The sequence below is a fragment of the Falco cherrug genome, chromosome 8 (assembly GCF_023634085.1).
Source record: "Falco cherrug isolate bFalChe1 chromosome 8, bFalChe1.pri, whole genome shotgun sequence".
Taxonomy (NCBI): Eukaryota; Metazoa; Chordata; class Aves; order Falconiformes; family Falconidae; genus Falco; species Falco cherrug.
In genome coordinates this window covers 28,368,178-28,395,766 of record NC_073704.1, presented here as the reverse complement: position 1 = coordinate 28,395,766, position 27,589 = coordinate 28,368,178, and the positions used below count along the sequence as shown (strand labels likewise).

At 38.9% G+C, this 27,589-nt stretch overlaps 1 protein-coding gene across 2 annotated transcripts in view; it reads left to right on the top strand.

Annotated features, from left to right (window-relative positions):
* The window catches only part of CNTNAP5 (contactin associated protein family member 5), a 296,748-nt gene that overhangs the window by 177,269 nt on the left and 91,890 nt on the right, over window positions 1-27,589 (top strand). For both annotated transcript variants that reach the window (XR_003559721.2, XM_027804376.2), the window contains exons 11-12: window positions 5,160-5,266; window positions 19,217-19,336. Coding sequence is in view for 1 of the 2 variants with exons in the window: in XM_027804376.2 (XP_027660177.1) it covers window positions 5,160-5,266; window positions 19,217-19,336 (227 nt within the window). In the remaining variant the exon portion in view is untranslated. The remainder of the gene's footprint in view (window positions 1-5,159; window positions 5,267-19,216; window positions 19,337-27,589) is intronic.

Here is a 27,589-nt window from a genome sequence, read left to right as displayed (position 1 = left end):
GTCCTTGTTTGTTTGTTTGATTTTTGCAGATGGCTTTTCTGCTTTTGTTTTGTAAAACGATGAATTCTAAATGGAACAGCTGTCTGTACAGGATGGTTTATTTGTTTTTTTTATTTTCAAATTTATTTATATAAAATCCTTTCTGTTGATGCCAAACCAAACTGTCAGCACATTTACCTCTATTAAAAATGTAGGTGTTCTAACAACAAAGCAATCAAACCTTTAAAAAATGCCTTTTATCTAAGGCATAGATAACAGGCTCTTTTCCCTTCACTTGTGCTAATCCCAGCACAACCTCCTCCCACAGTTCTGTCCCAGCCACAAGCTGGAGAGCAGTTGGTATCGATGGTCAGATCTTCTGAATGTTGGTCGCACAGTGGTGTGCAAGTACAGAGTCTGAGGAGCAAGGTGTCCAACAACAGAAATAATACAATATTTTAAAGGTTTAGACATCAAGTTGTGCAAATCACAGAAAGAAGAAAAACTTATCTTTGTAACAAATTCCTTTCCATCGTGGAAAAGAATAACAGTCTTTCTTGATGTTACTCTTGTTCTGTTAGTACTCCATGACTTCACAGAATGTAATAAAATTAGGGAAGAAAATGTAAATGGCTTAAAGACCCAAAGAAACTAAAGTGTACCACAACACTTTTTTAAAAGTTGTTGAGTATTCTAAACTTGCAAGAGGAGAGAGAAGTTGAGAGGTGTGGTGATGAGGAGGGAATGTGTGTTGAGGAAAACCAAAGATGTGGAGAGCATTAACCCTTTTGCCACCTATCTTAACATTGGGTTTACTCTCTCCCTTCCTCCCTCTGGTTCTGGTAAGTTCTCTTTTCTCTTTTTTGTTAAGGATACCTAGCCCACTATCTTGCCACAAATGGACATCCAGGGGAAAATAAGAGTGGGTTGTGCTCCTGTGGTTCTTTCTTTTCCAGTGTTCTCTGATCTTTATTTGTTTTCCCATTCGTAAATCCCTGAAGTTACAAGTTGTCTATGTAGTAATTTTAGTGGATTTCTTTTCAAAACACTTGTATGGTCTCCCCTTGAACTCACTTCTTGTATCTAAAATAACATTTGGCGAGGAATCTCACAGATTTATCGCTCAGCAGAGCAGGGGAAAAATCCATGATGTTGCAGTTGGCCCTCAATCTGTTGAATTTAGTGGAAAGACATCATTTTACTGAAGCAAAGTACAGGCTGTTACAGTAACACCATGAGTTTCATCATATATGTATATATATGAAGTCATCCATGTTAATGTTATATTTTGTTAATTATACCTGAACTAGCTGCAGCCCATAAATAGGAAAACATGCTGAAATAAAATGAATTTGAGGTAATATTTAGGCAAATTCTTTCTTGATAGAAAAACTTCCAAATTTCATGTGTTTTCTTATTTTGGCATTGTTGAATTTTAGGGACGTAGTGGTTGTCTCAAAATTATGTGTATTGACAGTGTTATTATTCAGGGTGTGTGCTTCTTTTTTCTTTCTCTCATAGTTCCTATTCTTCCTAAATAAAGAGGAAAAAAAGAGGAGTGGTGCAAGGCAGGATGTGTTGTGCTGACTATAACAAAATCTGAGAGGTGCTTACTGAAAGTACTGGGTTTATTTCCAGTCAAGTGTAACATCAAATGTGCAGAAGTCTGCCAGTGTTCCTACTCAAGTAACTTTGTCATTGTTATTTCTTCATCTTTCCCATCAAAGGGCCAAATTTTGCCCTCTAACTTCTATGCAGTTTGTCCTTTGAATTCAAAGGAAGTACATGCACAATTTTGGAGGTGAAGATTTTGTCATCTAAGGACAGTGAATGCTTTTGTGCAGGCTCTGCGTATTGCTCACTTAGATGGCTAAGGTGTGTGTTTTCCAGCTTGGCTAAAGGAGGCAAAAATTTATTTGCTTCATTTATTTTTTTATAGGGTTCATTCACCAAGATATATTCTGTAAATTAATCTGGAATCTGGAAGATAGAGTCCCTGGTCTGTCACAAACTGTCTTAGGCAAATCATTACATTTCAAAGTGTCCCATTTATGATACTTGCAAAAAAATGAATTGATCTGTTTGTTCATTTCCATTGCAAATAGGTCAGGAGTTGCCTGCTGCAGATTTCTAGCTACGAAACCTGCTATGATACCACTGCTTTTTTTGGTAAAATTGCTTGATTCTACTAGAATGCAAATATTAATCTATATTTTAAATTTAGAGGTATTTAAATCCTTCAGCATGAGGATCCGGGACAGTTAGCAAACGGAACAACCCGTGATCTATCCATATGTTGATTTATTTTCATCATAGCTATTTCTTAATTTTGAGTTCTCTGACAGGGTAAATTTTGCTTCTAATGAAGACACAACTGCTCAGTTAGAATGGGATTATGGTAATTATTAGAGTTGCAAAGAAATTTGTTTCATAAGCTCTTAGAAAGGTTAGTTATCTGACCAAAAACAAGATCAATGTGGTTGGTGCTAATTAAAGCAAATAGACTAAGGAATAAAAAAGGTTTAATTCTGAATTTATGAATATCGTTAAAAGCTTAGGTAGCTTGTTTGACTTGCGTTTTGTGCATTATTGGGGGACGAAAAAGTGTCTGTATTTGTAAGACAAGTAGAAATGAAAAGTGACCTTCAACTCTGTAAAGCCTTTAAAAGGAAACTGTTTTAAGGGAATAAATGTGGCTAAGCCTTTGATGCAGGCCTTTGGCAAACCACAGATGACTAATAATTAGCTCTACTGCACTGGGTTAATTAATAAAAGGTAGCTGAAAATAGGCAGAAAGCATATTTGTCCATTACAGTGATGATGTAAGTTATGTTAATAACACAGTGCTGTTCTTTTTACTTCTCCAAAGAGCTTTTCTAACATCAGATGTTTCTTGTCGCAAGCACCTCTGTGGTGTAAATATAACTACTGCTGTTGTACAGGTGATATGAATGAACATTTATCACTAAATAGTAGATAAAAGTAAAGGTGATGTGCTGTGGGCAAGGACAGGCATGACGAAAGCACAAATATGAGCAAATCCACTCATACAGGCAAAATTCATATATACTGCCATAGAGCTGTTGAAACACCGTGCTGCTTCTGCAGCCTCTGGGACCAAAGCTGTTGGGGAGTTCTGGTTTGAGGGACATGGCACGGTCCTGTAGAGAGTAGCTGGGCGTAGATGATGCAACAGCCAGTCCTTTGTGCCATCCTGTAGGCTGGTCTTGTTTTCTTCAGCATCAGCCCAAAGCCTCTAAATCTCTCTTCACTATTGCCACGAGTATGTGATGGCAAGAGGGGCTGGCTGGGTTGTCACTTGTACCAGCAGGGTGTTAGGCTCTGGCAGATGATTTCTGACTGTACCATTAAAGCCCAAAATCTCATCCCTTCTCAGACTTCCTGCCTTGTAAATACAGAGCAAAAGCAACAGGTTTGGCCCTCCCCTGTGTGTCTTTCTTGCTTTTAGAAACAAAGTGTTCTCTGCAGCACTGGAAAAAGCTCCCTGATGAGATAGAAAACCAAGCGTGTCTTTCCCATTGTCTTTCCTCATTTTGTATTTGAACCCAATCATTAATAGAAGCCATAACAATTATTTTTATCGGACCAATACATGTTATAATTGTTTTAAAAGGTGTTACAGATATTTATCAATAACCTAGTTTCTTCTTTAATTCCATGTCTCTAGTATTTGAATAATTAATATAATAACTGAGTAAGCATTAATAAAAATAGTATTTTATATGATCTTTATAATTTTGTGCACAATGGTATAAATAGAGATCAAGTAGACCTGAGTTCTAGAACAAGCCCCAGACTCACAGTTATACAGGTGACTGTGTATGTATGCACTTCCTTGCAATACAGCAGGCTGAGGACACAGGAGACTGATTGGCCTCTATGTGCATAAACAGGTTTCTTGAGTTATCAGTGTTTGGCAGCTCTAAACAGCCTTGGTCACAAGTTAGTTTATGAATGCTTGGCTGATAGTGCTCAGGAGGCTGGTGAAGATGATGGTTGTTAGTGACATACAGGTTTTCTGCTTACATGCATGAAATGTGTTTTAATTGTAAGGATCCTTGGAGAAGCAGGTTGAAAGCCATAGTTGAAGGCAATATGCACACTTAAGTGCAAGAACATTTTCTAGGGATAAGATGAACTACAATAATACCATGTCTTCAGCGAGTACAAATCTAGGTAGCATCAGTGACTTCACCACTAGCACCACTGACAGATCTGGGCCATAAAAAGGATTTTGAAGCTCAATTTACCACAAAGCAAAGCCTAATGGAGTGCTGGTGTGTAAGATACAAATTGATTGCCTGCTTTCTATCCACCCACCCATCACATAAACAAGTTACTCATTTTTCAAAAGTCAAACATAAAGTGTAAAAGAGATTATCTAATATTCAGTAAGGGGGGGAAAAAGTTCAGGGAGAAAAGGCAAAAAATGGAACAATGTCTGTTTCCATTTAGGCTGATGTAACTCCTTTGCACTGCCTGCGTTTACAGTAGCGTAGTTCAGATCAGAATTCACTTGTTGTCCTGGAGATTGAATTTATGTCTCACGGCTTTTGTTTCTGTTCACTTCCCAAGCTGCATGATGTTATGCCTCTTTCTTCTTTTAATAATTTGCTTCACGATAATACTTTATAGGCATACCAACTAAAATGAGGGGAAGAAGAGAGGGTACAGAACTCATAACTGAAGCATACTTTTCCCCTCACTTCTGAGATTGTCATGCTGTTTGTGTTATCACAAATGTAACTCAGACTAAATCTGATAGCAATGATGCCTGTTTCATCAGAAAACAGAGGACTATCCTTTGAAACAAGATTTCAAAAGCATTTTCACCTGCTCCTTGTCCCTGTCTGTGCTCAGAAAGTTTCTGACACCTTAATTGCTAACAATGGAGGAGCAGTGGGGTGTTGACTGAGAGCAGCTTTACCTACGCGCAGGGTACATTGATGTGGCTGTCCACAGGTGCTGATATTGGAAGTGAATCACATAGCAGAAGAATAAATAATTATTTTGGGTATTACACAGTGATTCAGCCCTAGGAAGCTCTTGCCTGAATGTGGAGTTGAGACAGTTATATAATTATTTTTTCAAGCACATATTTTTTACATAAATGTTTATAATTAATTGGTATTATTTTTTTAAAAACTCTCTCCAAATAGATGTTTACCCAACTACTGTGAGCACGGAGGAAAATGTTTTCAGTCCTGGACCACCTTTTACTGTGATTGTAATGATACAGGCTACATGGGAGCTACCTGTCATAACTGTAAGTAAACCCACATGTACAGTGTTTTGTACTACAACTGGTACATCAAGGTGCACATAAACTAGAGAGGAGCTTTGAGAGAGTTCATATCATATTATAGGACGTAGCATGTCCTGACATGAACCTTGTCATGAACAAGTCAGGAATTGGGTTGGAAATACACAGAAATCCATTTGCAAATATGTATGTTTCTTGACAAATATTATAGAGAAAACAAAACCAGATTATTGTAACTTATTTTCCACATTTTTGGAGAATCTTTAATTCATTTATGTTACATACACATTGTAGATACCATTGGTCATTAAACATTTAGTTGGAGCTGAGCTGGGTGATTTTAATATCTGTTTGGGGCTGTATGCTAATTTTGGTACCATGGGTTTCTTTGGGTTTAGATTATCTGAAAGTTCATGTTGCCAGAACCCAGTTTTCAACAATTTATATTTTTGGAATTTTTCTTGGCTATTATTTAGTCTGCTGCTATTAGCAAGGATACAGTATCTGAAACAGTGGCAGTACAGGAACGATTCAGCTACTGAAATCCACAGTAAAAGGAATATTAAGGTGGTTAAAAGTTTGTTTTAAAGTGTCACAGTAGAGGCACAACATGCTGGGGATTCTAATGAAAAACAGAGGAGAGAAAGGGGAAGCCATAATCAAGCCTGTTTGTATAGCTGACTAAAAGGGAAAATAGTTAGAAAATGAAGGCAAACTTCCTGTTCTATCACTTGAAATAAAGAGAAAAAAAAAAAAAGAGTGAGTAAGAATAACAATTCCAGGAAGACAACTATAACCACTCCAGGTATTTGATGAGCACTTGGGCCACAGCTAGGATCAGATTGGTGAGAGATGCTTTTTTTTCCCAGCTAAAAAGCAGGAAAGAAGAAAAGGTACTTAGTGGTTTGAAGCTGAGAATATTCGCAACCCTACTGCAATTCTGGAGACTTTAATGGTTTGCTAATTAATGGTGAAATCATTTGTGGTGTGGGGTCTGCAGCTGACAGGCTGTTGAGAGGTCTATTCATAGATTCATCACCTGAACTCTACATTGTAAGCACAAAGGAAGCTAAGGGTTTGGTGCAGAAGTTGTGCCAAGCCAGATGAAGGATGGAAAGGAAAATGCTGAGTCTATAGTTTTGAAAAGAAGTTTTACTTTTTCTGTAATGTTTTTGTCATTCTAAAAGGCATCACCCCTCCTCAAAACCTCCAAATCCAACCCAGAGTACATGCAATGATTGAGATCATAGCAGAGTATTTACACCAGCTGATGGTAGGTACAAAACTAGGTGGCTAAATCAATTGGTGAGAAGGGAGAGGCTCCCTGGGGAAGGAAGAGGCATATTGTTATTGACCATCAAAGGCAACTGGGGACGCTGACCTCTAGGCCACATCTGCCCTGTCATATTAGCTTAGGGCCTGAGGCTCACTATGTACGTGCCAGCTCAGTGTGGTTAGTGTCCAAAGGAGACCATCTCATCACTATGGAGGACTGGTTCACGACTAGTTTTCACCATAGACATTTGCAGGGAGCTAGTGAAGCCTCCTGATTCTGTGTACTCGTGTCTGTACTCTCAAAGGCATGTTCATAGCTACAGTTATTTAAGGTCCATTGACATAAAAACTACTCTGAAACTTTCTCATGTAGATCTTGTGTTAAGACTTCCCAGCAGATCAAGCTGTGCACACATGTGATGTACAGCTATTCAGCTGCTCAGCTTATTTACAACCATATAATCAACAGCTAATTTGATTCCAGCTAGATTGTAGAGTCAGCTGCCCTGTAAGCCAAGCAACACTGATAAACAGCAACATTAGTTTGGAGGAGTGCATTCATGTGCTTGAAATGTGTGATGAAACCATTTCAAAGCTAGCAGGCAAATGCAGACTCTTGATAAGAAACATACAGAACAAGAGACGTTATCACTTTCAGGTGATAGCGGTTGACGTACAGGAGTACCTTGTACCAGGTGAATGAAAGCAGCAGATTTGATCACAGCATAACTCGAGAATATCCTCGATGTACAGGCAACTCTTCCAATCATTTAATTCAGTGTAGTTCTATCAAAGTAAAAGATCTAATTTCTTAAGGTTTGAAATATTATCTCAACAGATTTTGATTTTTACTAGAACACTCAGGCTGACAGGCCTGAAACAGAACTCATACCATTTTGGAGAGGCCATTTATTTTATTAATCTGCCCTTCAGACCCAAGTCCATGCAGCCACAGTGGAAAGATTTAACTGGCAATCTACTGCAAGTCAAACATAGTGTGAATAGTTTCATTGTCAGCTGGACTTCTTTTCTGTCTGAGTTGCATCAGTGTATTTTTCACCTCTTTTTGGTGTGGTGGTTATAAGACATGGGTGCCACTGGTTGAACAATATAAAAAGATCCATTCTTTGTCTTGCTTTCAGGAAGAACTACATAACATACATCTACAAAACAGAATTGATTTATGTTTTACCAGCTGAGACTGGGTGACCTTACCATTCTAAGAACTGAGATCTGAAGATACACTGTCCCTAACTTACTGTCATAATCTGTAAAGTGTTGAAATAAATTTTGTGTTTGATACATAAGCAATCTTACTGGTTTCTTCCAAGTATTCATGGACCACACTAGATCCTGCTGTGAGGAGCAACTAACAACACAGACTGTCCTTTCTCCAAAGAGTTTGCAGTTAAGTTTCTGAGGGGGGAAAAAACAGGCTGGCACAGGTGATGTAGTGCCAGAAAGTCTTTAACAGCATCATAGTTGGCAGTTTCAGTCTACCAGGTACATAGTTATTGCTAGGCTTTCTTGTAGGCAAAAATCATAAGGCAGAGATAAATAAGTGGAAGAAATTGAATGCTTGCATGCATGAAGGGATGACATGGGAGAACACAATCATTTGCTTGTTTTAAAAGTATAAGGCTATGGCCAAAGGAATTTGACATTTTTGACAAGGCAAATGCCAGAATCATAACAAGTAGATAGGTTGGGAATATGCCGTAAAAGCAAAAATACATAGTTTACATTTGATGCAACAGAGACGAAGTAGACAGTGGCAGGGCAGAACAGTAAGCTGATAGAAGAAACAGCTGGGACAGTGTTTGTGTGAATGTGTCAGATATGTGGGACAAGATTTTGTCTGTTATGACTGAAAATGGGTATAGTTGAAATTCAAGATGTGTGGATGAAGCAAACAGGTACATCTCAAGACACATACAAAGAACTAGCTAGATCTAAAGATGGTCTTAATATAATTTTCCTAGAGGCAGTCAGTTTTCTGCAAACCTCAGCTACCCTTCTGGTTGCTCAAAGTCCCTTCTAATCTTGAAAGCTCCTAAACTGTCACAGGAGGTGTGGCAATCTACCTGATTCAGATGAAGGTCCACCACTGAAAGGGGAGGGGCGGGGGGGCATGTCCCACTAAATAGCTATTCTGTGGCAGACAAGTTTCACCCTGAGGTCTCATCTGGTCCTGCTTCTGTTCTCCTCTGAACATAGCTGTAAATACAGGCAAAATCGTGCTAAAACCCGCTGGTGTTTCCTGGGTTTCAATAACATATGGAAGAGCCTGAATGTTTTCTAAACGGGTTATTTCTTGCAAAGCTTATTGCCAGATGCATAAGTCCATTTCTCTGTTTAGTCATGGCTAATCCTCCTTCACAAGCTGACACAATGGAATGTTATCAATATCTTCCAAGTCTTTTTTGGGATTTTTAGGATTTTTGGTTGATTGGTTGGTTTGGGTTTTGGGGTTTTTTTAATTTTGTTTGTTTGTTTGTTTTTATTTTTCTTCCAGTGTGGAAAGTGGATTTGGATTTATCTGTCATCATTCCAGCTTCCAGTGCAATTACCATCATCTTGCTGGCTAGTCACAGCACTGTTGAGCAGTTGTGTTTTCATCTGTGTACTATTTGTAACTGTGAAACTCCAAAGCATGTATTAGCGCCTTGCTATCACAAATGCATGTGAACGTGCAATTTGGTAGGAAATTTAGAACTTGTGCTGATTGTCCCTGGGTACCCATTTCAGTACCTGCATTTTGGGAAATCTAGGAGTCATGGAATAACCCTGTATGATATTAAGCCAATGGTAGGTGAGTTACATTTGCTCGTGTATGACTTTTTTGTGCTTTAGTTTCTCCACTTCTTTTGGGAATAAGATCCAATTTGTAAGTATATGATCTATAGCATCTATTGAAATGGTACGGGTTCTTTCCTTTGAAACTACTGTTTGCTTACTGCTACTTGAGCTGGTAGCTAAGACAGTGCTTTGAGGATACAATCTTATCTCAAGTCTGTAAAATGCATGGTTTTGCTTTTTGGTTTATCTTTTAAATGTGCTTCACACAGCTTGCATTTAAATAGGTTGGAAGATTAGCTTGGCTGAAGCCTTTTTAATGATAAAAACTTTCCCCTTTTCTGCAGTGTGGTGGGTAGCCTACTGATCCAGCAGGTACTGGAGTAGTCTGATATAATGTAGATAGATAGGAAAGGATAATTTATGTAATCACATGTGTGAACCATAGCAAAATAGATAATAATGTATTTGTTTTCTGTTTTCTTTTCTGGATAGAAAAACTGATGTTGGTACACAGCTTGGGAAAAAGGCCTGGGTGGGATTCAGCTCTTTTTTTTTTTTTTCTCTCTGATACTGTGACATCTATTCTAAGATAGTGGTCTGCTCTTTCTCTATATATATAGCAGAGTGTGAGCTATTTTCAGAACTTGGCAAATCTTACTGTGAGGTGTGTTGTCCATGGTAAGTTCATGGACCACCTCTGAAACATGCCAGTGTCTGTCATCTATAGAGGGAGGCTGTCTTAGCTTAGACATACAGTAGGCAACTGAAGCTAGATCAGAATTATAGGGTGAGAGAGAAAGAGAAACAGAGGGACAAGAGTTACAGGTTATATTTATACAAAATATTTTTAATTGAAAGTTCGTAGTTTAAATCCTGCATAGTCATCTCTCTCATAGTGTTTGTAATTATCATCTCATAGTGAAAGCAGTAGACCAGTGTAAAATGGCCCTGAGATACAGAATGTTATAACTTTATTGCAAGGTAATGATTAGTAATCTTCTCTATGAGTTATGTTAGTCCCTTAGAAAGCCACATCTTCCCCTTCTGTATTTCTATTATTTTTATATATATGATAGTTTTCAGATGCCCTTCAGTCTTGGGTATATTTTTTTGTTCTAAAGAGGGCTGAACATTGATGTAAAAGATGATGAGAAATATAAAATAATGGTTTTATTCTTCATGTTCAGGGGAAGTCAACATGTCCCAAAGCCTTACAAGCTGATAATTAGAAGAATGTAATTTAATTCTGGATATTTGCTTTGGTGTGTGATCTGTCTTGCACATACAGGCATGTGTCTTATGGGCCTAGGTAATTGCTGGAGGAAAGAACCATCCAATAATAGAAGTGTCATATAGTCAATGATATGACATAAACTTAACATAACTTCAGGCTTTGAAAACTTACTTTTTAATATTAATACGCTTATTGCATATATCATTTTTGATCTGAAAAGCTTAATATAGCTTCAGCCAGATTGTTAGCAGTACTGGAGCTGCATCTTAAGCACCAGCCATGGTTTTGGTAATTCTCTCCTCCTGTGTTCCAGTGTGGGGGGATGTGTACACAGTTTGCTGGTTGAGCAAATGGGGTTCTGAGAGTTTGTCTTGCCAGATGTCTAACAGTGATTCTGGTCATGTAATTTGCATGTCCTGAGTAGCCAATTTTCCTGTCTGAGATTCTTGGAATAAGTTATTTCCATGTGTATTTAAACACAATGGTATTCTTTGACTAAACAAAACATGTTTAATATTCATCAAGCCTTCAGTGCCGTACTTGGTGTTCCTGCATATTTTTGTTCGCACCATGCTTCTGGCATATGAATTTTCATTTTTTATTTTGTAATAAGTTACTGCCTTATTAATGCTTTCCCTTCAATTTGTGTATCTGTAAATTGTACATCTGCATTTCTCAATGGTGTTTATTTTAAAAAATCTTTTCCCTTTGCCTGACATTTCCTTATAAACAATGCAGAGAATATTCCACTTTGGGACTTCACTGCAGAACAGGGTATGTGGGGACTGAATTTTTGAAGCCTACCTGTGTCAGGTGTGACCATCACCAGAGGGACACCAGTACTTTCAAAAGCAAGGCTGAAATACCATGCTTTGCATGGTGTCCTTCAAGCTTTGATTTCTCCTTTCTCTCCAACACTGCTCTTAAAATAGCATAGGTCTCCCTGACTGCTTCCTTACACCAGCAGGACTTGCAGGTCACCCAGCACCAGCAGCGGGCAGGGGCTGCTGGGGTACGTGACTGACGCAGCCGCCTTCAAACCTCAGCAGGGAAGCGGCAGGGGAGGACGGGCTGACATGACCTTTCATACCTCAGCTGGGGGAAGCCTCAGCTTGGATGGTAGGAAATTTTCTAATCCCCATGTGTAATGGAAGGATCTCTCCCAAACATCCATTTAGGTGACATTGCGGTAAAAGTAATTTTAAAGCTAGCTATGGAAATAACACGTTCTTTATCAGATGAGTAAATACATATTTTAAAAAGGAAAAATAAGCCATCTGTCATCTAGGCACATCACAGCAGAGAATGCATTACTCTGTCAACAGCAGAGTTGTCAAAATCCAGTTTTCGAAAGTACAGATTTCATTTTCTGGCATTTAACAAGACAATTGTATTATAAGGGTGAGAATGAAAATCATTCCCAGAGTTCATTGCCTGTACTAATCCCTCTGCTGTTGGAATAAGAAAAGAAGAAACCTCCTGTTGCATATCACTTTATTTGTTATTTAGAAAAATCCTTGATTGAACACTCATTACTCCAAGTCTGTCGGAACAAATCTGTCAGGCCTGAGGTATAGAAGTAGAGGGTGAAGCAGTCATCTCCAGTCTGTTTCCAGGAACTCTGAGCATTTTGGTGGGAATGTTTAATTCAGTCTGTGTCGGCGTTTGTCTCTATTGATTTGTCCAAGGTCAGTCCAGGGCTGATTGTAGATCCCAACGGAATCCCCAGCTCTTACTGGCCTTTCCAGTCCAACCAGTACATAAGTTTTCACCTCAGAATACAATAAAAATAATAATTACTATAGGGGTTGCTATTATTATTCTTTGCATCTACAGTGCAAAGAATTACAAAACACTTAAATGAGTCCCAAACGATCTGACAGTAAGTGTTCTGCCTACAAGTTTTCATGACTGTGCAATTATTTCGAGGTTGTAAAAGCAACATGTATCTCATGGCTACATTTTAACTGGGGAGTGGAGAGTGTCAACACCTCCCAGTGAAATCAAGAATTAAAGTTTTTAGGTCTCTAATGTATTTTATTTATTATATCATTGTAAAATGTTATCTCCCCTGAGAAATTAAAAATTATCAGCTACTTTTATTAGATTATGAGAATCCAATCTAGAAACAGCAATACTACAGTAATTATTTTGGTAATCATAACTAGCACAGCTCAAATTCTGAGTCTCCAGCTCAGATTATTTGCAATGAAATATGTGTGACCAATTTCCAGAGTAATCAGAAGTACAGTAGGAAAGAAATCTTGAGAATGTTAAGGTTTATTTTTATTTAATATGAATTTTTTGAGGAAGGTTATCTTGGCGTCCATTAAATTTGAAAAGCACTGAGTTTGCAGATAAAACAAACAAACAATTGCTTTTGATTTGCAGTTTATGCTCCTTGTTGTAAGTAACGCACTGCTGGGTGGACAGGAGAGAGCTTTACCTTGCCTGGTCTCCCAGTAGCGAAGCTGAAGTCTGGGTATCCCTGTAACCTTTGCATTGAGTCCAATAGCCAGTGCTATTTTAAATATAGGTAAGGGATGTGTCTTACTGGGTGGCTAGCAAGTTCATTTATCCATTAAAGAGAGAGGGCTTTGAATATGTTGCTCCCTGGGGATTATTCACATAAGTTCAATTCTTTGCATAAAGCACACTAATTTTTTTTTTATTTTTATTTTTTTTTTAGCAGAAATAGAACTGGAGGTGAAAATTTAAAATTAAAGTAGTCTGAGAGAGAGGAGAGGTTTTATAAGTTAGGAACATGGGGGCAAAGGAAACAGAGTTATGTACTTGGGAAAACTGAGGCCAGCTGAAGGCTTATCTTCCAGGGAGCTCACCAATAACAAAGTAAGAGTGAGCTTAGCAAAGGCTATGATGGAGACTGCAGGTGAACTGGTTAGGGCAAAGGTATGATTGGAAGCCAAAAGCCAATATAGTAACTGGTAGTCAGTGAAAAACTGAATATAAAGATGTTTAATTGGAAACAATGGAAGTTTGACCTTGCAAATGTTTGTGCTCAGCCATGTGCTGTTAAAGATTTCAGCTGTGGCAGGGATACAATCTCTTCTGGTTTAAGGACTGTAGTTAAAACAGCTGGATTAACAGCTTCAAGATACTTCATAGAGCTGAACAGTGATGAAACTGCTCATATTTAAAACTTTTCAGGCTCTTGTAGCATATTGAATCAAGGCTGAAGTTCCGATCAGCCAAGCTAAGAGGGATCCCAGCCCTGTCGGACTGGACTGTTGGGTGCAGAGAGCTACTGTATGTGCTCTGGCTGAGCAACCACGAGGGTCATGGTGCAGAAATTGCAAAATGAAATTCTGTAGTTGATTTTACACAAAAGGTCAAAATTGGTTATTATAATGATATTAAAATCTCTCGATGCCTTTCTAGCACTGAAGTCTGTATCATAGATCTATAGCTTGAACCTTGATCAGTCGAAGTGCATATGTATAGTTTTGCTGCAATGCTTCTGTAGGGACATAGTGTGCGTGGCTTGAAAAAATATGGGATGTGTATGTTTCAGATCCATAATTTTGATTTTTGAGTTTCTGAATCTTTATATCCCAGGAGATGTAAGAGAACATGTAGAATTGGATGATGTTGATCTGTCTCTGGGGATTAAGTGTTTATTTTATAAATGCTGATCAAAGTTTGACAAACCATTTCTTAAGCGCCTGGGAAGATGAGAAGTGAGAGCTAAAGGAAAAGATGGCCATTATGATCCGTGAGTAAAGCAGTGTTCAAAATGAATGCTCTGATGGGATGACGAGTTGATCTGAAAAGCTGGTTTAATCTGAGATACTTAAGGCTGAAAGAGATACCTGAAGGAGAAATTGGCTATCTGTTTTTCACAGAGGATTATAAGGGGTTGGGAGACAGATTTCTTGAACTCTGTCAGTATTGTGCATGCCTGAGCACCACCAGCACAGCCCATCCTAGCGGGGAGGCAGGAGCACGTGGCATATTTAGGGAAGCAGCTCTTGGTATGAAGAACGGGGCGCTCAGGCTGCATCAGTTTCAGTAGCTAGCTCTGGCAGGATTTAAAATTTCTTTGCGAAGCACAGCTGTAGCCTTTAAAAAAATTCCTTAAAGGGCACTACAAAAATGTCAGCACAGGGTCCAATGTTAAAGCTTAAAAGTGATGGGGGGGAAGAAAAGAAAGAAGGGGGAGGGGGGGAGAAAAAAGGCAATAAAAGACAAAGAAATTTCTGATGTCCAGTTTCCATTACTAAATCTAGGACCTTGGAGTCAAGCTGTTTCTTGTTTTGTCTTCCTGGGTCAGCCACTGTTCCCAGAAATAGCCCATCAGCCAAACTGTGCCCCTGTGACAGATTTTACACTTTGGATTTTGCCTTGTGCTGTAGTTTACTGTAATGCTTTTACCTGCCATACCTGACTGTGAGGTCCAAGACATACTTGCAGAGGGGTAGGATGGATTCACATGCACTACTGACATCTCTTTCTGTTGAGCACTAGCGCAATGCAACTCTGTGAGGAAAACAGTTTCATCCTGATGGGAACTTGGTGGCAGGAACTGCAGAGCTATTGCTGCATGGCAGTGCAGCTCGTTCCCAAAAGGGCTTGAGGAAATGGACCAGGGCTGGACGTTGTAAACTGTGATTTTTGGTGTTTCTAGCTCAGTGAAACAAATCTTGCTGGAAACTATCATTTTTTTTTCAGTGGCTGGTATAAGTAAAAACTAGTCCCAAAAAGCTGTGGGAGGGTTAAAAGAAGGAAAACTGATATTTCTTCTTTGAGACAAAAGATAACTTAGAGGTTTCATTTTTAAAATTGTTTTCAAAAAGTGCTTGAGTAAGTATTTTATTAAGAAAACAGGCTTTGTATGTACAGCCTATAAAGAACATTATTTTTGTTGTTTTGTTCCCATTTTAGTGAACACTTTAAAATTTGACAACAAACTTGAAGGAGTGAAAGTATAAACAGTTTTAAAATTCTTCACAGAAAGGAATAAAATCACTATTTTTATATGCATTTTTTATTTTTTAATTTTAAAATAATGCTTGAAAGTTGTCGATGTGTTCTACTCTGAATGAACTGACAAATGCCTCTCCTTTATTAAAAAAGCGTAGCTACTGCAAGTGTTGACATTAAGATGTATGCATTTGTCAACAGTTCTGTAATTGCACATGCTGCTTGGTTTTTGAGAGTGAAGCCCTATTACATGCATAAATGGTTCATGACCCATTAATGATGACTACAATAACAGTTTCCTACAGCTCCATCTACATCGGAGAAGTCTGGCACAAAATAGAACATAAATATGAAGGTGGTTTTCAAAGTTAAGGCTCTGGGGTCTTCAGAGTCACAGTTGACTGTTGGCTTTTACTTTTGTATGATATTTCTGATTGCATAAAGAAAAGAATGACTGCAAAGACATCTTGTCTTTCATTGAACCATAAAGACAGCTTCAGGTTGTTGTCACTGGAGTAATAGGGCCTTTTCCAGTGAATGGAATTACATAACGTTATTCTGAAACAAGGAATCGGCTCAGCCTGAAAATACGTTGAGCAGAGCTGGGAATGGATGGTGCACTTGAAACGTCTCGGGGAGCATCTGCCAGTGACTGGAAAATAAATATAATTTTCTCCTGGATATATTATACAGCATAAAATATCAAAAAAGAGAACTAAAAGCAATGATCCATCTAGTCTAGAAGTATACAGTACCAAATGCTTAAGATACAGGTATGTGAAACTTTCAGCATGCAGCTACAGAATAAACTGTCCACCAAAACAGATTTTCTCTAAGTCATGTTAGTTAGAATATGTTTTATGTGCTAGAGCTGGAGGTTTGTAGCCTTTCCCCACTTACTCTGATACTCACTAGTATTTACTGCTAGAATTCTCACCTAACCAAAAGGAAAACATACCAGGATGGATTTTCTTCTTGCAGACATAAGTGTAGTTTCACTGAAGCTTGTACATCCTTTCAGATTTATACTAGTTGAGCACTCCTAGCCTGATTTCCAGCCCTACACATCCTTTTTTTTTTTCTAAACATGCAATGACAAAGGGGCCATCTAAAGGCGAGTAGATCATCCTTCTTTGAATCTGCCCACATTATTAATGGCTGAATCTTGACATCTTTCCTTATTAATTCGAGAATAGTAGATCTGGGCTCCAGCCAAAATGACAGTCAAGAAGCATAACACTGAGTAAGAAAAAGTTTGTGATGAAGAACGAGTTTCTGACTGTGCCAGTTCACTGACAACATGCTAGTTTTAAGTCTCTACCCTTTGCACCATCCTTTGTCTTCAAAAATACTCAGCAAACAATTCAGGGGAAGCAACTGGCATATTCCCTAATGAGACAAGATGAAGTGCCCTATTATGATGATGACAGCAAATTGACTAAGTGAACTGCTGTTTGAGAAGTTTGCAAATTGATCAAACCGTGATTCCTTGATTGCTTACTTAATCGCCTGTTACAGTCCCTCTCCTGACCCTCCATACCCCAGTTACTTTTGTCAGCACTTCAGCAACTGAGGGACTCTGTTAGACCCTCAGGCTGTGAACAGTGGAATAATAGGTTCCGGTTTAGGGGATTTCATTTTATTTGCATTAGTATGTACTCTTGGCCAGCTATCAGAGCGGGAATTTAGAGATCTTCTGGACTCCTACAGTGCTTTCTACATCAGGCTAAGGACTGTAAAGAAGAAGCTTTCTTAACTCTAATTATTAAAGGATGGATGCTAATTAAAGTGCTGCCTCACTAGGTGCTGAATACCTTAAGCAGCTTCTTAACTCTGGGAAGGGTAATGCTGTGCACATTTAGTACTTAGTGATGTTTTGCCTGCTAAAGATGTCTGGTCAGGAAAGAAATGTACAAGGGAAAAGCGTATTCTGGTGAGTGGTACAAGCGATTGTCTGGCAAAACTCTTAATTCATAGTCAGTTTGGAATCGGAGCCCCTAGAACTGTGGTTCTATTTTGCTGGCAGAAGTGAAGAAATGTCCAAATTTCATTATAATCTGCATGATAAACTGTCTTACAGCATTCTTCAGAGTAATAGTCAGACAAGGCTACTTCAGGCTGGCCATTTAAGCCTTTCTGAAATTTGTTTCATTACGGAAACTACTTTTAGGGAATGAGGGAAAAGGAGGGATATGAGTCCATCCCTGCACAGGAGTGGGAATGAGGAAGTATTCCTGCTGGTGCAGAGCAGTCGCTGGCTTCTGCTGGCAACACTGGGACTGCATTTCAGAAGTGGCAAGGAAGTGCTATCCCTGCACTCAGCTTGCAAATCTCCAGTTCCTTCCAGATTAAAAGCACTGGGAACTTTGCAGTTGTATTTACAATCTAGACACAGCAGATACTATGCCATGTCAAGTTTAATTGTGCTGCTCTGCTGCCTGAAGAGTTGAGGGTACCTGGAAGAAAGATTTGCAGTGATTAACATATGGGTTATTCACAAGTTCCCCTGAATATCTCCCAGTCTGTGTAAGTCCTGTGTTTGCTGTATAATGATGTCTGAATGTGCAAATAGCAGCTAAATCTGCTTTCAAAATTAGGGGATAAGAAAAAGATAGATTTGGCCTCCCAGTAGCCAGATGTTGTCCAAATATATTGGTGTTTTCTGCTACTGGTAGCACCGAAAAGCTTACTTAAAGATTAGGGGTAATAACTCCAAATAACTCCATCTCATAGGAAGAAAAAAGGAAGTCTTGATCTATCTGCTAAGTGATTCTGTGTCTTTTATTGTATTTGCTGACAATTAGTTGAACAATCATAAGCTCTTACGGAGAATAACCTTGTCAGTATAATCAAGTAAGTGTTTAAGCAGGTGGAAAAAAAATCAATCCTCCTGCAATGGGATTTAAGGTTACTGTTGTTCAAGACCCAGGATCACACTTGTAACTTTCTGATACCTCTTAACTGCCTTCTTGTGGGAGTTTTCTCTTTGCCCTGTGTGAAGTGACACTTATGATATCTTGCCTGAAAACATGCCTCAAATACAAGGAATTGCACTGGCACGTGGGAGTTTTTCCTCTTGTTCTTGTTCTTAGTGGCTGGCTGTGCTTGTTTTATTTACCACTTGGATTTTCACAGGCACTGATCCTCCAAAAAGATGAATATTGATAAGCAGAGAGAAAAAGATGATTGTATAAAAATAGGCCTGAAGCATAAAGATATCACCCAGGATGGAGGCCATATCTGAGCCTGAGCTTTTCTGCTAGGGACAAGGGCTTGTTTTCATTTGGGTGGTAGATGGTGGTAGGGGTCTATAGATGCCTGTTAAAAGGATCCTGCAGGGAAGCTGAGGACAGGCAAAGCTATCTGTCATTTGTGTTGACAAGACTTGAGCAGATGCCTAGGTAGTGATCATGTATACTTGGGTGTGTGTATGTATGTCTTTGAAATACCATTATGTGGATGCATATATGTATCACTCCACAACTAGATGGTGGTACATTTGAAAGTTCACATCCAGTTACATAAGTAAAGACATGCCAACTTTTGAGCATGGACTCCAGTCCAAATGCAGTAAACTTTTTCACATGCCAATCAGTAGCAAACCAACAGTTTATGTTATGACAGTGATTAAAGCAGTACTCATGTATAAAGAGCCTGTCTGTTTTCTTCTTCTTTGTGATACGATCACTTTCTCTCTTTTAAAGCTATCTATGAACAATCTTGTGAGGCTTACCGACACCAAGGGAAGACGTCAGGTTTCTTCTACATCGATTCTGATGGTAGTGGACCACTTGAACCACTCCGCGTTTTTTGCAATATAACAGGTAATGACCTAACTTTGTCTTCGGTGCTTTAGGTTGGCTCTAATATGATTGTGTGGTCTTCTTAGTAGTACAATGATAGACATGTCACTAATACTGCTCAGTAGCAGGGAAAAAGCAAAGAACTCGTAGCAGCTGAGGTTCAACCCTGAGATGTTTCCTTATATAGGATCCATGTAAAAGTGATTTTTAAACTGAGTTTGAAGTATTCACCTTGTACTGTTGCTGAGTGATATTTAGAGTGGTATCCACACCTTATAAAGGGCACTGCTGATGTATTTCATGCTATCATAACTTTTAATGAGACGTTTATGTTTTTTACTAAAGATGTAGAAACTTAGAATTCAAACCTTTTGTAACTGAAAGGTTTCTCTGTTTTATTAGAGCAGTACATCTGGGAATGTTTATTAAGCTCCTTGCACTGAGATGTCTGTAAGCCCTTCCAGTCTGACTTAAGCAGGAATACCTCCCCTCATAGGAGTGTGTTGCCTTTGATGTCCCAGAGAATATAAACCTTGATTGTCCTGGGTATCTGTATGGAGGAGAAGGTATGATGCTCTTAGGAGGAGGGACTCTATTTGGTGTCAGGTAATGGAGCAAGAGTCTGGCCAGGTGACCTATTGGTTGAGGCTTTTCAACCTTAAAGTTTTGTAGTATTAAAATAAAAATGTTTCACATGAATATACCTGTCTGGCAACTTTTCCCCTTAAGTGAGTCCTATTTTGTATATAGGGCTGTCATGCAAGGTTACATTGCCCATATTGCAGATTGGGGTAAATGGTACAAGTGTCCTTTCTGCTTTTTATTTTTAAAGTGGAGAGGAAATTTCCTAGACTGTCTCCTGTTTGGCATTATTTGCTTTCTGTGGCCAGGTGCAGATGGAAGAATATTTTATTACCCATTCTAAATTGCTAATTCTGGTTGAGCTACTTTGTCACATATCACCTCAACACTCGGTCCTGAAAACTAAGGACTCAGGATATTCGTATTTTATCCTTAATCTCCTTGTACATTAAATGTCTCAAATTAAATTTTCATTTTTATTTAATTGTTCAATCATTATGTTAATTAAATGCACACCAGTTAATTATTAAGCGTGGTTTTTTATTCAAGTGTAACAAATATTTAATAAAATGTGTCTCCTTCACTGTTGTTGAATCTCATAAGAATTGAAATGGAGTTTCACCTTTCTGTCTGAATATCCTTCCTTGATCTCCAGTATGGGAAATGTGCTCATTTTTATTATTTATCATATAAATATGTGTGATCAAAACATTGTCAGTGCTTTTTATCTCTGCTGAAGAAGTAGGATTTTTGACAAACTCCTTGCAGAAAGCATCTGCTTTCTTCTAATAAATTTTATCTGGCAGAAATGCAGGAGGCATATACCTGATTTGCTCTCAATCTATAATGAACTTGCTGACATTTTATTTTGGTTAGAAAAGTGGAGGTGGGGAAAACTGGCAGAACCTCCTAGCTTGGAAAACTTTTATATTCCTTCTTTTCCCCTAGATGTCTCATTTGAGGCAGGGGAAGGTCATTTGTCATTCCTATTATTCCTGTCACATAAAAGAGGACCAAGACACAGAAAGAAATTACTATTTTACAGTTGTCCAGAGAATTTGAGGTACAATTGGGTTATGCTTCTGTATCATCTAAATATGGTTTGGGTGCCTTAATCACAAGAACTTCTTTTCTCTCTGGGAACATACGTTATTGTTATGCTGATAAAAATTGTTTACAGTAATAGATTAAGTGCAGAGTATGGGAAAAATAACTCAACCTTATGTACACAGGGATGGATTCTGAATTTCTTACTCTTCTCAGGTAACGCTTCTGCATAGTTTTCTGAAAGTATCAATATTCAGGGAAAGTAAAAAACTGAAATTCTATGTTGTTACATTAGGAACATGGAAGGAACAGAGACAAAAAAAGTCTCATTACTGTTCAGTGACAGAAATCCATAGCACACCTCCTGTGAATGGAGAAACATAGATGGTCAGAAGTGTGGATGGCTTCCAGGTATGGGAAGATGGTGGATGGAACTGTCACAGGAAAGCATGGAGGTCATGTGTGGCATAGAAAAAGCAAATAAGGGTTGATTCTTGTCCATTATATAGGAGCTAAGGGAAAGTTAAATTTATCGATAGCAGGATTTGTTTGGGTGGGGGTGGGGGTGGGGTGGGGTTGTTTTGTTTTCTTTTTCCTGATGCAATGAATAATTCAACTTGAAAGTTACTACCACAGACATGAAGGAGGCCAGTGTATTAACAGAGGGGAAAAAACAGGCTGGAAAAAGCCCCAGTCTTGTCTGATAGATTCAGATGGTGCAATTAAATGTGGAGTTTAGTTGCAGTTCCCAACACAGGCAGCTGCAAGGCAAAGATCACTGGGAAATGGGAATGAGTTTCAGGAACACCTTTTGCCTTCCCTTACTTCCCTGGGTATCTGTTTGCCCTCAAAGGCAAAGATGGGTTCCTGGGCTAAATGAAACTTTGCTTTTACTCAGGCTGGCAGGTTTTTTTGCATACAGTTCGAAAAGTGGTAATCTCTTTATGCCTAAATCGTGTCCAGGCTGAAGAATTTGAAGGTGGAATGGAAAATCTGGGGAAATGACTCATTTAGTGCTTTTAAAAGTAGAGGTGCAGTTGAGCTAATGGCTTCTGGGAATTACAGTGTGTTGAGTCTGTGAAGGTTGAATTCAAGGAAGGAATCAGTTTATCAGAAATGAGCACCATCGTGGCATTTAGAGAAGAGTGTTGTTCCTTAATGTTCATTTACATTTGTCTAAAATCCTTTCTAGTTTTTACCTGTTTAATTGAACAGATAGGAATCTTGTTTGTAGCCAGTTATTAACCATGGCAGATTAACATCAGGTTTCTTGCATACTGCTGTCTGATCCTAGGCATCCAATATGTGGTGCGGATATAGGAAGTATCAACATCACAAGTTAATTTGTTGTGTCGATGGTCTCAGTGACTTCTCTGCAGCCTGTCAAATATAACAGCCCACTTGCTGAAGAAAAATTCTGAAGGAACAAAGACATTGCAGTTGTGTGTTGAAAGGGAGTTGGACAATCATAGAAAGACAAAGAGGCAGAGAGAAATAAGGGAAGGGAAACTTTGCGGGGAGAAAAAAAGAGGGGAAATATTTTAAAATAGTAACCCAATTTTCAGCATGGCAAGAAATTTAACAGTAGAGTGCCACAGGATGTCTGCTGATACTGGAGTGGGTAGACATTTATTCATTGTCTGGAGAAGTGGCTGAAAAAGCAAGGTGGCAAAATTTGTAGATGACATACTATTATTGAAGTTGGTGAAGAAGAGGGAAGTGTGTGTGAAGCACTATAAAAGGATCTTATCTCGAAAGATGTTTATTTCTAGTAAAAGTAAAATAAGTTGTTGAAAAAGGAGGTTGTCAGGAACAGTCATGTACCTAATTAAAGACATAGAAAGATATCTTCACAAAAAGAGGTTAAAAGTAAATAATCCAGAGCTATTTAGGTTGGGAAGACCCAAAGTGAATAGGCCACATTGAAGGAAGAGGATGTTAATTTGCATTTTCTTACAATAGGAATAAAGAGACAACTCAATGACAGTCAAAGACAACAAACTGAAAACTAGATTAAAAAAATAAGATAGCACCTTATTAACATAATGTTTTCTTCACCTTATATGCCCATTATACACAAAGCAAAGTCACTTTCACAGGGAAACTCACCAGTTTTAGGAAACAATGAGGAATCTGCACTGAATGTGCATGTGTGTGATGGAAGTGAACTAGTCGTATGTGCCCAAACCATGATCACATGTAGCTGAATGCTGGGAGAAACACCATGAAGTTTTGTGTGGGTCTGCAGGGATTATTAATTTAGGATGACTGTGTTAAGCGCCATGGGAACATAGCCTGTTTCCAGGGCCACCTGCACAGGAATGTGAACCTTGTTTGGATGGAGATGCAAGGTCTCCTTGCTTTACCTGGGTACTCTATACCCGCACTGTTTTGCATAAAGTACAGAGAAAATGTATCCTATCATGTTTCGGGGTAATGAACAACCAACAGTGGTAGGAAAGAAATTTTTCCTGTAGGCTGATTGTTTGATAATGAGCCCAGTTTAATTAATCTTCACTTCCTGCTGAAGTGACTTATAACAATCAATACAGAAAATGGCTAATGGACCCTCTGAAACTCTGGTCTGGCAGTCTTTCTATCATTGTGAGGTTTATTCTCTTTGTTGTTGTTGTTGCTTAGAAATCTATTGATCTGTCTGGAGTACTACTTAAATGCTAATAATCATATTCTCCAGTGTAAAGTCTATAGACATGCAATCTACATCTATGTACTTGTTTTGCTACCCTGTACAGAAAGTGTTTGTAATGACCTTTCCTCATCTCCTCCAGAGTAAATTTTACCCTTGATATTTGAAAGATTTGCTTACAATACAGTTGAGTCATTCTGTTACTGTACTTTACTGATGCTGTTTTACTGTATGCAGACCCTAGGCTATCAAATCAATAATGCTTAGAAATTGCCATGACTAAGATCAATGTTTAATTTTATCTTAGATATTTATCCAGTCCTCACACAGTTTCCCTTTTTTTTCTTCCAGAGGTGCAGATTAGGGAAAAATGAGTCCTTGTCCCAGGTCTTGCTGCTATTCCAAGATCTGGTTTTGAAACTACCATAGTGAAAAAATAAATAATGAACAAAATATATGTCTCTTCTTGTTGTGGATCATCTCTGGTTTGCAGTCTCCTCTCAAAATGAAAATAATGCCTATTGTTCCGATGCAAAAAAAGTAAAGCTTTATTTTCTCTATCTCAAATAACTGTATAGAAATTGTATTTAGATCTCAGGCAAAGTAAGGGATTCTAAGATGTGAAGGAGATTGCCAAAATTATACTTGCAATTTTTTATAAATTGCCTCTAGCCTATTTGTTCATTCAGCTAACAATGACCAAGATTTTATTCTTTCATATAGTACCTATTCCATGGCATGTAAAGAGGGTTGAATTCAGGAAGATACAAGTTGTGTTTGTAGCTGAAGTACCTAAATACATTAAGTGTCTGAATAGTCCCACTTGCAGTATGATATTTGGTCAGCTATTTGAGGAAAATGCTGTAGCGGTTCAGCTTTACTTTTCTGTGAACAGGAGCAGACCAGAGTAACAGAGATGGACTACTGCAAAGCAGAGCTGGCTGGACCTCAATATTTGCAGTAGGGATCCCCAGTGACGTTCCCCAAATAATTGTGGAACTGGTGGTTTTACTTGTCCACACAGCATCCACCTTTCCCTTTGTTTGCACACAAGTATCTCAGTTCATCTTCTTATATAATTTATTCATCCAATTTCCCACAAGGAATCATCTCCTCTTATTTTGTATAGCAATTACACTGATAGAGAAGCCACCGTGTGATTCATCCCTTGTCACGGTTCCTGTGGAGCTGGCAGACCCCCGGGTGAAGAGGGCTGCCGTTGGTTAGGCTGAGACAATCACAGAGAGGAGAAGGAGGCGGCGGCGGTCATGCCCTTAATTCTGGTGTTACTACCTGCAACTATGTAATTGTGCACAAGAACTTGAGGGGTGAAACTCCCTGAGATTCTTAGAATGAGCTAGAGAAGATTTTACAGCTTTGAACTTCTTAAGGAAATGTTTGGAGTGCCTTCTTTGTTTGTTATTTGATTATTTTTTTTTTTTTTCTCTTAAAGAGTCTACCTTGCAACTTCCTCTCTGTAACTGATTGACTGTATCACTGGAGAAAGCAATGCATGGGAATCCTTTACATATTATATCCTACTGTTTACATTAAAGACAGCTCTAAAAGACTTATAGTTTATCCCGTCAAGCACTACAGGTCTTTTGGCACGCTACAGTTCTGGCAATTTATACTTTTCTGGTTTGAATTGTCATTAAATATTCCAGAACTTTATAAAATGAAAAACAAGTGCTTATATTGTGCCAAAAGCATTGCACTGTCAACAGCTGCCTTGCTGTTTTCAGGGAAATGGTTGTGTTTCTGATAAGCATCACAGCAGAAGTCCTGCAGATCTTCTTCACTGTCACACTTGCAGGAGGCCCCCAAGGAAGTTTTATCACAGAAGAACCTGACAGTAGGTACTTTCCTCTAGCCTTTACCTTTTAACCAAGGGTTACTTCAACTTAACCACTCTCCTGCCACACTTGCAGTGCTCAGAAGTTAGAAGTCAGTTGTGGTTCTCTGTAAGTTACTCCATCTATCTCAGTTACAAGGGGTGGATCCATTTTGCCCCAGAACTGGGTGTCTAGTGCCTTGCTGGAAACCTGCAGGTGTCCTGCCCAGCCTCCTGGTGTGGCACCAGAAGAATGGCAGGTCTTCTCTGGGCTCCGTTTCTTGTCTGGCAGGCTCGTGCAGATGTCTGAGCTGTCACAAGGCATATGAAAAGTGATTATGTTGAGTGTCTCAAAACTCACCTTAGATGAAGGACACTGAGTCAGAGAGGACTGCACTGTTGTCACAAGTGAGGTGTGAGCACAGTAAATGAGTGTTCATTTTGCACTAGGAAGTAGTTCAGAGACTGCTGCTTCAATTTTTGCAGAGGAATATTTCTCACTGTTTGTTGTGGATACTCTGTGTGAGAGGAAATGCAGAAATGGAGGATCACCAAGAAGTAGGCTGGCAGGATAATAGTTTACCATCTCTGGGCTTCAGCACAGCCCAGGGAATGAGGGTACAAGGGATCATAGAAGAGGTATTTCGTTCTCATCCATCAGAGCTGCCTGGCACTGTCATTCTGCTGACAGAGACACCTCAAACATTGGGCTCAGTGGGCAAACTTCATGCCTGGAGGGTAAGAGAGTTGGGAACCCAGCTTTACCTTCTCTGCCGGACCTGGGGCATCATGTCTGTGGAGCTGGGTATGTGGTGCTTTCCTGGTGCCAGCTACTGACTACCAGGGAGGATGTACAGACAGAGAACAATACCAGGTATGGGCATCTCTGAGGAATGCACGCTGGCAGGTGCAATCTGCCAGTGCCACCAGAGAGTGGGCTGTGTGCAGGGTTGGGGGGACAGGAACCCCCCAGACTTGTTTCCATGGAAATGCATCGTGGTACTTCTGCACTGGCTGGAAGTGGCTGAATCAGGAGGAGGCTGATGAGCACAAACCAAAAGCATGTATTGCTCGGTCAGCCAGCAGGGGAAAAAAAAAAGCTAGATAGGAAACAACATCAACAACAACAACAATAATAATAATATTAATAATAATAAAATAATGGGTGGATTTCACAGGATACTTGGAAAACATTTCCTTGGAGTCAGTGAGTTAAAGCTGTGTGCGATAGGAAATTGTCTTCATATTCTTTGAGGGGTGTATGTTTAGAGCAGCTGAGTTAAACTGTCACTGCAGCTTAAAACAATAGAGTGTTCAAGGAAGAGAGTCTGTCTTTTGTGTGGTTGTTCCTGTAGTTACAGGTTTAGATTTCAGGACAATATTTGGCATTCAGTGTAGAGCACCATGAAACAAATGCATCATATGAGCTCTCAGAGCGATTTTTCTCTCTCTCATGTAGCATTTACCGTATGTTTGGCTTGTCGGCAATTTAATCATTCTGAATAATCTTGTTCTGTGACAAACCTAAATCACAAAGGAGTGATGCAGTTTGTATAGGTGAAATGTGCTCCACAGAGATATTTCAAACTGAAGAATAAAAATGAGAATTAGACAATACAGAACTCATAGAAAGCCAGTTTTCCAGCTGCTCTAATTTCCCACAATTTAATTTGTGTGCCATCAAAAGCAACTTGAAGGCTTCCAGTAAGGTGATAGAACTATGGGTGAGGCTAAACAGAGGGTCTAAAATGCTGAATGCATTGCAGTCCCATGCTGTAAAAACATCTCCTAGGACCAAATACAGGCAGCATAATATCCTAGAAAATTGGACCATTAAATAAAACTGCAAAGTCATAAAGCTGTAGCATTACCCTGAAATTAAAGCATTGTCACCTTTGAATTATAGAACAATTTAACAGGCATTTAGGAAATCTGCTTTCAAAGGCTGCATTTAACTGTTCCGGGTTATACAGTAAAAGAAATGGCTGCACTCTCCTACTGGGTTTTGAATGACTTTCAGCTTGTGTGTGGTTTGAAATTTTACCAAGCTGAGAAAGTAATAAAATAATAAAGTGGAATAATGGAAGGTAAAAATAAACGGTGACCTTTGCCTGGAGAACAGTTTTTTCACTCTCATTGTAAATTCACAAGTGCAGGGAGAGCT